Source organism: Chrysemys picta, chromosome 1, assembly GCF_011386835.1.
Source record: "Chrysemys picta bellii isolate R12L10 chromosome 1, ASM1138683v2, whole genome shotgun sequence".
In the NCBI taxonomy this organism is placed as follows: domain Eukaryota; kingdom Metazoa; phylum Chordata; order Testudines; family Emydidae; genus Chrysemys; species Chrysemys picta.
The window spans coordinates 157,815,248-157,831,975 of NC_088791.1; the positions used below are offsets into that span (position 1 = coordinate 157,815,248).

Consider the following 16,728-nt stretch of genomic DNA (forward strand, 5'->3'; position numbering starts at 1 on the left):
ACTCACAGACTTTCAGGCTAGAAGGGACCATCATGATCATTTAGTCTGACCTGCACATTGCAGGCCACAGAACCTGACCCATCCACTCCTGTAATAGGTCCACAACCCTAACCTCTGGCTGAGTTACTGAAGTCCTCAAATCTTGATTTAAAGATATGATTTAAAGTTACAGAAAATCCAGCACTGTCTATAGTTCAAACCAGCAAGTGAGCCGGGCCCCCTGCTGCAGAGGAAGGCAAACCCCTTCCCCCAGGGTTTCTGCCAAACTGACCTGGGGAAAACTTCTTCCCAACCTCAAATATGGTGACCAGTTAGACTCTGAGTATGTGGGTGAGACCAGCAGCCAGACACCAGGAAAATAATTCTCTGTAGAAACTCAGTGACCTCCAAATCTAGTGTCCCATCACTGGCCACTGGAGATATTTACTAATAGCAGTCACAGAAAGGATATATGCCATTGTATTGTAGGCAACCTCATCACATTCAGCCCCTCCATAAATTTATCAAGTTCAGTCTTGAAACAAGTTAGGTTTTTTTGCCACACTTCTCCCCTTGGAAGGCTGTTCCTGAACTTCACTCCTCTGATGATTAGAAACCTTCATTTAATTTCAAGACTAAACTTCTTAATGGCCAATTTCCATCCATTTGTTCTTGGGCCAATGTTGGCACTTAACTTAAATAACTCCTCCCCCTCCCTGGTATTTATCCCTCTGTTATATTTATAGAGAACAATCACATCTCCCCTCAGCCTTCGTTTTGTTAAGCTAAACAAGCCAAGCTCCTTAAGTCTTCTCTTGTAATGCAGGTTCTCCATTCCTCTGATCATCCTAGTAGCCTTTATCTGCACTTGTTCCAGTTTGTTCCAGTTCCTCTTTCTTAAACATGAGACCAGAACCTCACATAGTATTCCAGATGAAGTCTCACCAGTACCTTGTGCAATAGTAACAACTCTTCCTTATCTCTACTGGAAATACCTTGGCACAAAATCAGAAAGGCTAAGGCACATAATGAGTTACATCTAACATAAAGGGGACATAAAAGGCAATAAGAAGAAGTTCTTTAAGTACATTAGGAGCAAAAGAAAGAACAAGGAAAGTGTAGATCCTCTGCTTAGTGGGGAAGGAGAGCTAATAATTGATGATGTCAAGAAAGCAGAGGTGTTTAATACTTATTTTCACTTAAAAGGGTATGAAGGGGACCAGATGCTCAACACAATTAATATTAACAATAAGGGAGAAGGAATGCAAGCCAAAATAGGAAAAGAACAGGTTAAAGAATATGGACATAAGTTAGAAGTATTCAAGTCTGCAGGGCCTAATGAAATTCATCCTACGGTACTTATGAAGCTAGCTGAAGCAATCTTGGAATCATTGGAAGTTATCTTTGAGAACTCATGGAGGATGGGTGAGGTCCTAGGGGACTGGAGTAAAGCAAACATAGTACCCATCTTTAAAAAGGGGAACAAAGTGGACATGGGGAATTGTAGACCAGTCAGCCAATCTTCGATATCTGAAAAGATACTGGAACGAATTATTAACCAATGTTAGCCCCTAGATGATGATAAAGAATAGCCATCATGGATTTGTCAAGAACAAATCATGCCAAACCAACCTAATTTCCTTCTATGACAGGGTTACTGGACTAGTGGATAGTGGGGGAAGAAGTCAATGTGATAGATCTTGATCTAATAAGGCTTTTGGCACAGTCCCACATCACGTTCTCATAAATAAAGTAGGGAAATGCACTCTAGGTGCACTTTTTATAAGGTGCGTGCACAACTGTTGAAAGACCATATTCAACAAGTAGTTATCAATAGTTTTCTGTCAAACTAGGAAGGTCTGGTACTAGTCAATATTTTCATTAATGACTTGGATAATGGAGTAGAGAGTATGCTTATGAAATGTGCGGATGACAACAAGCTGGGAGGGGTCACAAGCACAGGATTAGAATTCAAAATGACCTTGACAAATTGGATAATTGGTCTGAAATCAACAAGATGAAATTCAATAAAGAGAAGTGTAAAATATTTCATTTAAGGAGGAAAAATCAAGATGGGGAATAACTGGCTAGTGGTAGGTTACAGTGGATGACAACCTGAGTATGAATTAACAATGTAATGCAGTTGCAAAAAAGGCCAGTATCATTCAGCAGTGTATTAACAGGAGTGTTGTATGTAAGACATGGGAGGTAATAGGAGTGCTCTACTCAACACTGGTGAGGCCTCAGATAGAGTATTGTGTCCAGTTCTGGGTGCCACACTTCAGGAAAGATGTGGACAAATTGGAGAGCTTTTAGAGGAGAGCAACAAAAATGATAAAAGGTTTAGAAAACCTAACCTATAAGGAAAGGTTAAAAAAACTGGGCATGTTCAGTCATCAAATATGTAAAGAGCTGTTATAAAGATGACTGATCAATTGTTCTCCATGTCTACTGGAGGTAGGACAAGAAGTAATGGGCTTAATCTGCAGCAAGGGAGATTTAGGTTAAATAGTAGGAAAAACTTTCTAACTACAAAGGTAGTTAAACTCTGGAATAGGTTTCCAAAGGAGGTTGTGGAATCCCTGTTTTAAGAACAGGCTGGACAAATAGCTGTCAAAGGGGTTCTAGGTTTACTTGGCCCTGCCTCAGTGCAGGGAGCTAGACTGGATACCTTTCAAGGTTTTTTTCAGCCCTACATTTCTATGATTCTATGAAATAATCAATGTGTGCCTTATTTCTAATTTTAATTTGTCTGGCTTCAGCTTCTAACCATTGTTTTTTGTTAATACTTTCTTTGCTAGATTAAAGTATTTTCTCGCCATAAAGGTACTTATATACAGTAATCAAGTCACCTCTCAAACTTCTTTTTGATAAATTAAAAGAGTTCCTAGCATTCTGTGCCACTGTACATTTAAAAGAAAATGAAGGTTTCATACAGAGCAGCTGCTCAGATGCCACAAGGGCCTCCGAAGCAGCAGCAACTGGAGGACTTCACTGAACAGCTGGTACCCACAGTAGAGCACCGAGAGCTAGTTTCAAAATGCCCTTATTAGCTGCCACAGATAGAACTAAGGCATGTTGCAGTGGTCCACCTACTTTTTTTTTTAAAATCTGGAGTAGTCATTGTACAGAACTGTTTTCAGCCAGAACACAGACTCACAATAATGCTCTATTTTGCATTATAATGTGCTTCTGTTTTGTGGCCAGTGGTAAAGAACTAGAATTTGTCTCAGTATCACTGTCAGCAATGAGACAGCTGGAGATTTGATCTTTATTTACAGCACTTACAAAAGTTAAAACAACAATTCAGCCAATCAGAATTCATCATATTGATCACTAATATATATCATACATTCTAAAAAATAAAAAAGTGTTTATTTCTGGCAGTTCAGGCTTCTGATTAGTGAAATACTGCATTTTTTCTTTCTCTCTTTTGAAGGGCCTGTAGATGCCAATCACCACCAGCACAAGGTGCTGGAAAGTGACAGTCTCAGCTTCAGAAAATGAGGGTTCAATCTTACTCCTACAGATTTCAATCGGAGCAGGGCTGTGCCCTCAGTAAAATGGCAACCCTGTTGGTGCTGAAAAGAGCATTAATTCTCTTCAGGGACAGCATTATACTACACCACATGTGTAGATTTTCAGGAAATGTCTTTATATTGTTTTATTTTCACTTGAAATAAATAAATGTATGCAGCAATTTTCTAAGAGACTAATGAGAACAACAGGTAAAAGAGATTGCCATAAGAGCAGCAATTTGCATTTCATAATTTGGAGATATTACGTTATCTTTTTATTGAATCATGAATTATTCAAGGCAATTTGAACATTTAAGTTGGGGTTTGTTTGTTTTTTAAAGGCACTACACAGTATTAAAGTAAATTGCTAGATTTTCAAGTTATATTTATTAGGCCTATTATACATAATATTATGCAGCCTATTGCAAAAACTTTTTTTTTTTTTTTTAATACCACATCCATGAAAAAGAGAGATTTCATTAAGGCAGCCTTTGGTAGCCCTCACTCTACAACAAAAGTAGCATAAACATAGTACTTACCCAGTGTGTTCAATGGTAATTCAGTCGTAGGTGCTATGCTAGGTTCTGCGGATTCCAGTTCATTTTTACTGTGAGCTATGAGAAAAAGAGAGTTATTTTTTTCTTTCAGTACACATTCACTTTACACTTTGTCCACAACACGCTAAGCATGCTTCAAGCCAGAATTGACCAGACTGGTTTAACAGCTGTAACATCTCATTTCATGAAGGTAGCATGCTATATGATGGGGTCTAAAATGGCTGATACCACTCAAGAAAGATCTTGGAGTCATTGTGGATAGTTCTCTGAAAACAATGTGCAGTGGCAGTCAAAAAAGCGAACAGAATGTTGGGAATCATTAAGACAGGGATAGATAATAAGACAGATAATATCATATTGCCTCTATATAAATCCATGGTATGCCCACATCTTGAATACTGCATGCAGATGTGGTCGCCCCATCTCAAAAAAGGTATATTGGAATTGGAAAAGGTTCAGAAATGGGCAACAAAAATTATTAGAGGTCTGGAATGACTTCCGAATGAGGAGAGATTAATATGACTAGGATTTTTCAGCTTGGAAAAGAGACTAAGGGGGGATATGATAGAGGTCTATAAAATCATGACTGATGTGGAGAAAGTAAATAAGGAAGTGTTATTTACTCCTTCTCATAACACAAGAACTAGGGGTCACCAAATGAAATTATTAGGCAGCAGGTTTAAAACAAACAAAAGGAAGTATTTCTTCACACAATGCAGTCAACCTGTGGAACTCCTTGAGAGAGGATGTTGTGAAGGCCAAGTCTATGACAGAATTCAAAAAACAACTAGATAAGTTCACGGAGGATAGGTCCATCAATGGCTATTAGCCAGGATGGACAGGGATGGTGTCCCTAGCATCTGTTTGCCAGAAGCTGGGGGATGGATCACTTGATGATTACCTTTTCTTTTCATTCCCTCTGGGGCACCTGGCATTATTTCACCCCTGAGGCCCAAACAGTTATATGGCCATTATAAAAACTAAATCTTTGGATGTTTTCTGCTGTGGAATGGAAACCAATGCCAGAAAACCAGATATTGCAACACATGCTGCTTCTTTAGGACCCAACTCAACTTCCACCAAAGTCAGCAGCAGTGTTGCAACTGACACAAGTGCAAGATGGGCCAGGGGTTCTTACAGAGAAACAAATCAAGCAAGTTAGCTTTCTAAAAGCTTGTGACAAAAAGTCATTGACAAGGGATAGAAAGACAATTAAAAAAAAAAAAAGAACCACTGTACTTTTCTGTCGTACTTCAAAGGTTAGCCTGTCACATGGTTCAAAAGTAATCATAAAAAAAGGACAAAACACACTCAGAATTCATGGGGGTGTTTGTTGTTGTTGTTTTTAAAAGAGGTCAGCTGTTTTGCCTTTCCATATGATATCTGAATCTGGCAGTCAAGTTAGCGGAACCATGTACATAATAAAATAAGACATTTCAGGTTTGTCCACAATTAGAATAAAATAAAACAGGCTATTTGATGTTTTTTATTGCATGCAGCAGAGACTCAGGCCACTGTTGTAATAAAAGGAGTTCAGGGAGCAGTAAGCTTAAGGGTTAAAATGAACATGGAGAAAAAGATGGTTTTACCTGGAGATGCCTCTGATTTCTCTGAGGCAGCAGACACGGTAGGTTTAATGCTTTCCTGAACTGATTCAGTGGTAGCTACAAAGCAAAAGGTTAACACAATTGAGTGAGATAAGGCTGCTTAATGTCATGGCATGCAAGGCAGCAAGAATGGGTTTAAGAGTCAAAGGATTTATTAATCACTACATTCCTGGATAGTAAAAACTGACGTGGAATTACAGTGGTGGCTCTAAAGAAACTCTTTACACACTTTAGCAAGTTTTGCACCAAGATTTTAATGCATTTTCTATTATAACCACAAGGCAAGTGCAGAGGACTACTGCAGACTGAAATAACCTACCTATTTATCTTCGAAATAATGGCAAATATAGTTTGTTTTGAATAACGTACATAATGAATTCCTGGATGCAGAGTGGTTTGTGGGTTTTTTGTATAACCCCTTTGCTAGAATTCCTCTTTGTGGCAGAAAGGCATTCAGCAATAAGGGAGTGTGTTTAGTGGTCAGAGCAGGGGAGATTTATGTCCAGAAGCTTTTGTGATAACTCACTGTGAAACATGGGCAAGTTGCTGAACTGTTTGGTGCCTCAATTATACTATCTGTAAAATAGTGATAAAAATACTTACCCACCTCAAGATGTTGCAAGTTTTAGTTAGCACTTTACAAACTTCACAAACAAACACTTTGTATGAAAAATGCCATCTAAGAGCAACATATTATTATTATTCTCACTAGGCTGAAGGTGTTCTGTTGGGTAATTAGACCAAGAACATTTATTAGGAAAGGAGCCTTAAAGAGATTTATTCATATCAAACAGCATATCCACTTTGATAAATTGTCAGCACAACACCTATAACACTCTGTAAACTTACAGAATTGATACATAACTTGTGATGTCATTCATATGCAAAGATTCTGCTAACTGTTGGCTTGATCCACCTCCCATGGAGGTCCATGAAAAGATTCTCACTGACTTCAAGTGGAGTTCAATTGGGACTTAGGAAAGAGAAGAATGTGCTAGTTGTTTGAAAAATGTGAAAGGGTGAGGAGACATAAGACAGCATTAAGAAATATGGGTTGTAGTGTTAAGAGAAAAAAAATTCCAAAGTGGAAAATACTGAGAAATGAGGGATGGAAGAGATCAGATCATAGAACAGTCTCTCTATGGCATTTCAGACCAAAGGGGAAGAGAGATGCAAATGAGAAAATGGTGGGATGCCTGGCTGCCAAAAACACTGAAAAACCCTAACCCTTCTGGTAGAATAGCATTTTTAGTTGTGATGACTAAAATCTGAACCAAAAATACAAACAAAAATCAAGAAGCTAACAAAACAGGTACTACACAACTCAGTTATCCTGCTTATTGTTATATCCCATCCCTCACCCTTCATTTGTTCGTTGTCTATTTAGATTACAAGATGTTTGGCAAGGATATTATCTTCATTGTACGTGTTACCATAGCTTGTAAAACACTGTTGGCAATACACAATAAAAAGTCCATAAAAGTAAAATATAAATATAACCACCTCTAAGATGGATGACAGTAGTTAATACATGGCACACTGTACAATGTTGGGAAAAGGCAGTATTTTATATTTAGTACACATACACAAACATACGTAGGCTATATATAAAGCATCAATATGAGAGTATAGCACTGAACGTGAAATGATGGATTTCTTGAACTGTGTTCTTATGACTTTTTTTTTTTTTTTGGACACACAATTTTCATGGTCAAGGACTTATACAAAGGATTACTTAACATTTTAACTTTGACCTACGCCATACAGCAAGTTAGTTTCCTATGGGTATAGTGTGCTTCAGAGAGCACTATACCTTTGTCCTATAACACAACAGCTTTTAATTATTGATGAAAGTACGCATTTATCACGGTCAGTTTCAGCTTCACAAGAGAATACACAAAAGAAGTGAGACAAATATTTAGGTATTTTTTAAAAAGTTGAACATGAGGGAATCAGAACTGAAATTCTTGCTTGAATGCACAATAATTCAAGTAAATATTAACTGTGCTAGACAGAAATGCCATACAAGGAACATTGGCATATCACTTCAAAGGATTTTTTTTAAACTATAATGCTGGCAACATAGAGAAGTATACATTGTTGAACAGAAACAATGACACAAACAGAAGGTGGGACTACTTGACCATTTGTGATGCTAGTGTTCTGAACTCGAAAGATATCTGAAAAGAATGATCACTGCACAAAGAAAAAAATATGGAAGCAGCCCTCAAGGTGAACTATGAAAATATATAAAATATTTTAGTAAATAAATATAGAGAATGTAATGATAATAATAGAAAAGTTTAACAATGTCTTTATTTGGAGCAAATGAACATACAGTCAGCATTTGCCAACAGTTAACATATAATTGTATTCGACATACCACATTATCCTTCTATTCTTAAATTAGGAAATAACTAATAATTCTGTGGTATTTGTTAGCAAATGATGGTTGGGTTTTTTTTGTTTGTTTTTTTGAGTGGCACTACTGTACAGTACATAAGTATACACAACTGCTGGATGTAAACAGGAAAAAAAAATGAACAGAGGAAATGAAGCATTGGCATATATATGAGCTGCATGCCTATCTGCTTATGCAAGACAACATGCGTGAAAGCCGTGCATAGGATTTGATTTAAAAGACAAAGGAATTTAAGTGGATGCAGCTGAGGTTGTTTGAGAGAGAGAGAGAGAGAGAGAGATTCTTTGAGTCACTAGGGCCTGGTCTACACTAGGAGGTTATGTCGAATTTAGCAGCGTTAAATTGAATTAACCCTGCAGCCGTCCACACAACGAAGCTATTTAGTTTGACAGAGAGGTCTCTTAAATTAGATTTCTGTACTCCTCCCCAACGAGGGGAGTAGCGCTAAAATCGACGCTAATAGCTCCGGGAGCTATCCCACAGTGCACCACTCTGTTGACGCTCTGGACAGCAGTCCGAGCTCGGATGCTCTGACCAGCCACACAGGAAAAGCCCCGGGAAAATTTGAATTTCTTTTCCTGTCTGGGCAGTTTGAATCTCATTTCCTGTTTGGACATCGTGGCGAGCTCAGCAGCACCGACAACGATGCAGAGTTCTCCAGCAGACAGGGCCGGCTCTAACTTTTTTGCTGCCCCAAGCAGCAAAAAAAAGCGCCGCCTCGCCGAGCCCCGCCCCCCACCGAGCACCGCGCCGCCGGAACCCCCGCCCTGAGCGCCGAGCCGCCGGAGCCCACCAAGCGCCGCGCCGCCGGAGCCCCCCCCCAGCGCCGCGTCCCGTGCTGCCCCCCCCCCGCGGAATGCCACGCTGCCCCCCACCACCCCAAGATTGGCTGCCCCTTACCAGGTGCCGCCCCAAGCATGTGCTTGGTTGCCTGGAGCCGGCCCTGCCAGCAGAGGTGACCATGCAATCTCAGAAAAGAAAGAGGGCCCCAGCATGGACTGATCGGGAAGTCTTAGATCTGATCGCTGTGTGGGGCGATGAGTCCGTGCTTTCAGAGCTGCGATCGAAAAGACGGAATGCAAAGATCTACGAGAAGATCTCAAAAGCCAGGACAGAGAGAGGGTACAGCCGGGATGCAACACAGTGCCGCGTGAAAATCAAGGAGCTGAGACAAGTGTACCAGAAGACCAAAGAGTCAAACGGACGCTCCGGATCCCAGCCCCAGACATGCCGTTTCTACGAGGCACTGCATTCCATTCTAGGTGCGGCCGCCACCACTACCCCACCACTGACCGTGGACTCTGAGGATGGGATATTGTCGACGGCCACTTCCTCAGAGATGTTAGCGGACGGGGAAGATGAGGAAGGTGAGGAGGAGGACGAGGCAGTTGACAGCGCTTACAACGCTGATTTCCCAGACAGCCAGGATCTCTTCATCACCCTCACAGAGATCCCCTACCAACCGTCCCCAGGCGTTAACCCGGAATATTAACAATGGGTTTTTCATGATTAGTTTGCCCTAGGCGCTTAACGTTTTAGTCCTTGGCAGTGCAACTACTGCAAAAGAATCTAACAATGTCCGGTTTATCACGATTAGTTTGCCCTAGGCGCTCTACTTTTTAGTCCTTGCCAGTGCAGCTACTGGAAAAGAAGGTCTATATGTCCGGGGATAGAGCTGAAATCCTCATGGGACATCTCCACGAAGCTCTCCTGGAGGTAATTGGAAAGCCTTTGCATGAGGTTCCTGGGGAGAGCAGCCTTATTGTGTCCTCCGTGGTAGGAAACTTTTCCTCGCCAGGCTATCATCAAGTACTCTGGGATCATTGCCTTGCAGAGCATGGCGGCATACGGCCCTGGTTTTTGCTGGCTTTCACGCAGCATGCGTTTTTTCTCGGTCTCAGAAATTCTCAGCAGAGTGATGTCGCTCATGGTGACCTGCTTAGAATTAGGGGAATGTTACTATTGGGACTGCTTGCCTGTTCCTTTACAGAACTGTCACCGGCGGTTTACCGCCACGTGGTGGAGGCGGGAGAGGGGCAGCATACAGGGATCTTTCCCGGAGACAGCCGCGAGGGGGTGGGACAGGGGCAGAATTCATGCTTGCCGGATTGCCGGCAGCAGGAACTGGCCAACGATAGGAGCATTGCTTTGAACGTGAAAGGAGGGCACTGCTATAATTTAAGTTTTAAGCAGCCAAAAGTCTATGGCTTACCATGTCAGCCTGCTACCCGAATTCCGCTGTCCTGCCCCGCTTGTCTGATCTCCACTGCAAGACCCCAGGCACTGAATGCGAAGGCCGAAAATTCGACCTTGTCCTGAATGCGCATGTGATAGGTGCTGTGCATGGTCTTGTTCACAGAGAAAGACTATGTTCATTGTTCACAAAAAATTATATTTGTGAGGAATTCACTCCCTTTTTCCCATCCCATAGCTGCGAATGTCTCCCGGCCTACCCTGGCATCCCCCTCGCAGAGGCTGGCGCAGATTAGGCGGAGAAAGAAAAGGACACGGGACGACATGTTCTCAGAACTTATGGGCTGCTCCCGAGCTGATGCGGCCCAGCAGACCCAGTGGAGGGAGAACATGTCGCAATACCAGCGAGCACACAGCGAACAGGAGGAGAGGTGGCGGCAGGAAGACCAGCAGGCGACTCAAATGCTGCTTGGACTAATGAGGGAGCAAACGGACACGCTCCGGCGCCTTGTGGATGCTCTGCAGGACCGGAGGCAGGAGAACAGAGCCCCGCTGCAGTCTATCTCTAACCGCCCTCCCCCGCCACAAACTCCCATACCCCCCTCACCCAAAGTCCCAAGAAGGAGGGGCGGCAGGGGCCGTGAAAACTGTCACTCCACCCCTGCAGACTGCTCAAGTACCAGAAGGCTCTCATTCCCAAAAATTTGATAAGTCCTTTCCTTCCCGCCTCACCCAAGCCCCCGTCCCAGTTTCATCCCCTAACTGTGTAGTTGCTAATAAAAGATACGTTTCTGTTAATTACTGTTTCCATCATGTTCTTTTAGGGGAGAGTGTGTTTGAAGGGGGTTGGAAATTGGAGAGGACAGTCACCTTTACCAGGGTACAGACACGGGGACAGGTTCAGCAGAAGGTCACACACACATTGCAGTCACTAGGCACCCTGGTCAGTCTGGGAGGTGGTTTTCATGTTCTGTGTGGGGGGAGGGGCATGTGACTTTGTGGCAGGGGAGGGCGGATAGAGATCTTATGCAGCGGTACTTATCCTGGATCACAGAGCCACGCAGCAGGGGATCTGTAACCGTCCTCCCCCGCCACAAAGTCACATAGCTCCCACACACAGAGTCCTGAAAAGGAGGGGTGGCAGGCTCCGTTGAAACAACCAGTCTACCACTGCGGACCACTCTAGGAGCAGGAGCCTGTCATTCCTCGAGTTTAGAAGCGTTCTTTCCATCACTACGCCCGCTCCCCACCATAGTCTGCGTCCCAGTTTCAACACTTTACCGCGAAATCCGTAATAAAGAAAATGGTGTTCATTAACAAAGTTCCATTTCTTTTATTTTTAAACGTGTGTTGGAAGGGGGGGGGGGACGACAGGTGAACGGGGTATGTAGCTGGAGAGGATAGTCAACAGTAAGTGGGTAAAGAAACGGGGGCAGGTTCAGCTTCTCTTTAAACAAACTTAATAGTCACAGGTTACCCTGCTCACTGAGGAATCTAGCTTTCAAAGCCTCCCGGATGCACAGCGCACCCCGCTGGGCTCTTCTAATCGCCCGGCTGTCTGGCTGGGCATAATCAGCCTCAACTTCCCACCCCGCCATAAAGGTCTCCCCCTTGCTCTCACAGAGATTGTGGAGCACACAGCAAGCTGCAATAACAATGGGGATATTGGTTTCACTGAGATCAGAGCGAGTCAGTAAGCTTCTCCATCTCCCCTTGAGACGTCCAAAAGCACACTCCACCACCATTCTGCACTTGCTCAGACTGTAGTTGAAGAGTTCTTTTTCAGTGTCCAGGGCGCCTGTATAGGGCTTCATGAGCCAGGGCATTAGCGGGTAGGCTGGGTCCCCGAGGATCACTAGAGGCATCTCCACATCCCCAACAGTTATTTTCTGGTCCAGGAAGTAAATACCTTCCTGCAGCCATCTAACCAGACCAGAGTTCCTGAAAACACGAGCGTCATGAACCTTGCCCGGCCATCCTACGTTGATGTTTGTAAAACGTCCCCTATGGTCCACCAGTGCTTGCAGCACCATTGAAAAGTAGCCCTTTTGGTTAATGTACTGGCTGGTCTGGTGGTCCGGTCCCAGGATAGGGATGTGAGTTCCGTCTATAGCCCCACCGCAGTTTGGGAATCCCATCGCAGTGAAGCCATCTATAATGACCTGGACGTTTCCAAGGGTCACTACACCTTTGAGAGCAGTAACTCAACGATTGCGTTGGCTACTTGCATCACAACAATCCCCACGGTAGATTTGCTGACACCAAAGTGATTCGTGACTGACTGGTAGCTGTCTGGCGTTGCAAGCTTCCAGAGGGCTATGGCCACTCGCTTCTGGACAGTCAGGGCTGCTCGCATCCGGGTGTCCTTGCACTTCAGGGCAGGGGACAGCAACTCACAAAGTTCCAGGAAAGTTCCCTTCCGCATACGAAAGTTTCGCAGCCACTGTGATTCATCCCAGACCTGCAGCACTATGCGGTCCCACAGTCCGTGCTTGTTTCCCGGGCCCAGAATCGCCGTTCCACAGCATCAACATGACCCATTGCCACCATGATGTTCATGGTGCGGGGTCCCGTGCTTTGTGAGAGGTCTGTGCCACTCTCAGACTTCATGTCCTCACCGCGCTGCCGTAGCCTCCTCGCCCAATTTCTCAGCATCTGCCTCTGGAAAAGGTGGATGATAAGGTGCGAGGTGTTGACAACGGCCATAACTGCAGCGATGGTCGCAGCGGGCTCCATGCTCGCAGTGCTGTGGCGTCCACGCTGTCACTCACCAGAAAAGTGCGCAAACTGATTGCCCGCCGGCGCTTTCAGGGAGGGAGGGCGGGAGTGACAGTTGGATGACAACAGTTACCCAAAACCACCCTCGACACATTTTTTTTCCCCAGTGGGCATTGGGGACTTGACCCAGAATTCCAATGGCAGTGGGGACTGCGGGAACTGTGGGATAGCTGCTCACAGTGCACCGCTTCCAATGTCGACGCTTGCCCCGTTAGTGTGGACTCACAAAGTCGAATTACTGTCCTTAGTGTGGATACACATGTTCGACTTTGTAATATCGATTCCACATATTCGATTTAAGTACAATCGAACTACTCTCGTAGTGTAGACATATCCTAGGAAAGGTTCAATAAGGAATAGTGGAATATATTTACCATGATATAATAGCTAGCAAAGATGCATATCATCTGAAACCCCTCAGTAGCTGCACACAAGATGCATGACTTTTCATACACTGACTCAAAAATTGAATATCTACAAAGTTGTGATATTTTTGGAACTCCTCCCCTCCCACTGAATTATAAAACTGGAGATATATGACACTGTTGTAAGAAGGGATCTTCATGTGATAGGAAGTTGTTGAAGATCTCATGATTTTTAAAGATCAAAAGTGGAAACGGTCTATCAATCAGCCTGTTAGATAGTAAGATGTGCATCTGATAAGCACATAAAAAAGACGTAGCTAAGGATTTTATCCTATGATGCTCAAAATTGTCAGCACAAAATATACACCATGGAAAGTTTAACTGTTTAAAAATTACCTGTTGAACTGATTATTTCAAAGTTAAATGACTGCTGAAGTATTCCAGTATTAAGAATGACAACAACAGTAAACAAAGTTAAAAAAAATCTGCTGTCACTTGGTTAAAAAAAGAAATGGGCAAGTATTTTGTGACAAATAATTTGAGAATCTTTCACTTCTTTTCTCTTCATGGGTCATTTTTCATACAAATCAATTATTCCTGAATGTATTTATTATTCAAAATTATTTATCAAATAATTTATATGAATAATTCTGAGTCTAGCTTGTTCACAAAATTGTAGCCAGTTTTCCGTTCTCTACATCTGAGATGTCTTGATGGGAAACACAAGACCACTTTTTTTTCCCTGTTCCCTGATTGGATACATATTAATCTCAGGACCAAATCTCCAGATCCAATAAATACGTATAGATTTGAGAAAGTAAATTTTCTCTAAATATTTGCAATATGCATTTATAAGTTATTTCTGCAATAACTCTGGCTATTGAAATCATTTACTAAAATATCTGTGAAAAGTGAGTACAAAAAGGGACAAAACAGTAAATTATTTTAAAAAGAATAGTCACTGAATATTTTTTATGCATCCACCTCTAGTTAAAATCAAGTGTTCAGTACCCGTACCCTGCACGGCTATGGTTAATGCCTATGTGCAGAAGTGTCCTACTTTTCCTTCCAGCACGTTAGGATGAATATAAAGAATAACTGAAAAGCAGACTTCTCGGTCACAGTTCAGACTGGAATTTGGCAAAAGTCTTACCTGGAGGTTGTAGAATAAGAAATCTGCAAACACTTTTAGAGACTAAAAGATAATAGTTTCATCCAGAAGACAGTTGGCAATCCTTACACATTTTTTTTGCATTACTACATCCTAAATTTCTTTTGTTCCCTACATACTCTCCAGAAGTACAAAAGTCTGGTGAACCACTCAATTTTGAATCTCCATACTGGACTGACTTGAGTTGTAGCTAGTCCAAGGAATTTATTGTCCATAATATTCAACATACTGTTATAGAAATTATTTGTTAAAAGTCCCACAAGATAAATTGAATTTTTAACTTCAATAAATGGGTCTGCTCTATTCTCAAGTCATTTACTGGGTCAGAAATTTTAAGTGGAGAATAGAAACTATGTCTTCATGAGAATAAAGATAGAGATCTTTAAAAAATAATGAAAATTGAGCTAGTCTGATCAGTTGTAAAATGGTGCTTCTTTGATGTACTCTGGTATACAACAAGCACAGTGAGATTTAAGGGCCGAATTCTGTGCCTTTTACTCATGCAAGTACTTACATTCATTTGAAGTCAATCAGCAAGACAAGCAGGATTTGGCCATATATTCTGCTTCGTCAATAAGAACAAAGCGGAATAGTGACAACAAGACTATACATTAACTAAATTAAACCAAAGCAAAATCTTCTTCAAACAATTACTTTTCTAAACTTCTCATTCATTTCAATGCTTCTGTCATGGCTCTTAAGATTAAAATTGTAATTATTTTTCAAAGAAATTATCAGGTGATTATGGATGCCATTTTTGGTAATAATGATATTTGATCACCCATAATTGTAGGCAGAACATCTTGCTAAGTTAGACAACTGCACTGATCAAATTGGTTAAAAATTTAGGATCCAATCCTTTAACCCTTACTCACATAAATAAATGGTCCCATTCACTTTTGTAGGACCACTAGTGTAAGATTATGTCACTCACATAAGCGTTTTTCAAGGTCAAGCCCTTATTTTTTAATTTCATTTTGTGTATATTCTATGTGAGTCAATGGGTATTGCAGTCGTATTTTTTCTTCACCACCCCTTCACAGCCAATTAAATGAATGGAGCACTACAAAGAGAGACAGTGCAACACAGACACAGTTCCAGACCAAGGTGGCCAAATGCTTTTACCAAGGGCATCATCAGCTCACTGGCAGTTCTCCCTTTGGGCTTTGTCCCAAAACAGAAAATAGAAATTCAAGTACAGTTCTGTGCTCCAGATGAAAGATATAAAGGTGGCAACTAGTCCAGTGTACCAGACGGCATAGTGTACAGTAAACTTCTCACTTAAAGTCATCCCAGTTCATGTTGTTTAGTTGCTGATCAGTTAGAGAACATGCTCGTTTAAAGTTGCGCAATGCTCCCTTATAACGTTGTTTGGGAGCCGCCTGCTTTGTCCACTGCTTGCAGGAAGAGCAGCCCATTGGAACTAGCTGGTGGAGACTTGGAACCAGGGTGGACCGGCTGCCCCCCTATCAGCTCCCCTAAGTTCCCTTTGCATAGCCGCCCAGCAGTTCAGCTGTCCCTCTCACCACTGCTGTGTGCTGCTCCTGCCCTATGCCTTGGAGCTGCTCCCAGGAGCCTCCTCCTTGCTGTGCAAGAGGGGAGAGAAGAGGGGTGCTAATGTCAGGGTGTCCCCCTTCCCCCGCTCCTGCTCCCCACTTCTGTACCCTATCTCCAAGAGCAGAGGAGGGACAGGACAGGGCTCAGGATGGAGGGAGCTTGCTGGCAGCAGCTGCTGTCTCAACTTGCTGATCTACTTAAAAAGGCAATGTACTTAGAGTGGGGTCAGCGTACTTAAAGGGGCAACACCCATCTCTCTCTCTCTCTCTCTGTCTCTCACATAAAAGGCATGTGTCTCTGTCTCTCTCTGCCATGCTGTCTCCCCTCCCTCCATTCGTGCTGCCTTGTAGAGTGTGAGGCTACATTAACAACAATGTGTTAACCCTTGAGGGCTCAGCTGAGTGCTAGTTCATCATTTAGCAGTAAGGCATTCCCTGGGAAATATCCCACCCTCTGACTCCACCACCTCAACCAAGCTTCACAATCATCATTGCTGTGTATAGTATTAAACTGTTTGCTTAAAACTTATATTGTGTATAAGTGTGTGTGCAGTGATGAGCTGCCAAAAACTTAACATCCGG

At 42.6% G+C, this 16,728-nt stretch overlaps 1 protein-coding gene across 50 annotated transcripts in view; it reads right to left on the reverse strand.

The window, feature by feature from the left end:
• ABI3BP (ABI family member 3 binding protein) overlaps window positions 1–16,728 on the reverse strand; it is a 403,542-nt gene that overhangs the window by 143,820 nt on the left and 242,994 nt on the right. For all 50 annotated transcript variants that reach the window (XM_065587762.1, XM_065587956.1, XM_065587764.1 and 47 more), the window contains 2 exons: window positions 5,644–5,718; window positions 4,037–4,111 (listed from right to left, as the gene is read on the reverse strand). In XM_065587762.1, the coding sequence (XP_065443834.1) occupies window positions 4,037–4,111; window positions 5,644–5,718 (150 nt within the window). The remainder of the gene's footprint in view (window positions 1–4,036; window positions 4,112–5,643; window positions 5,719–16,728) is intronic.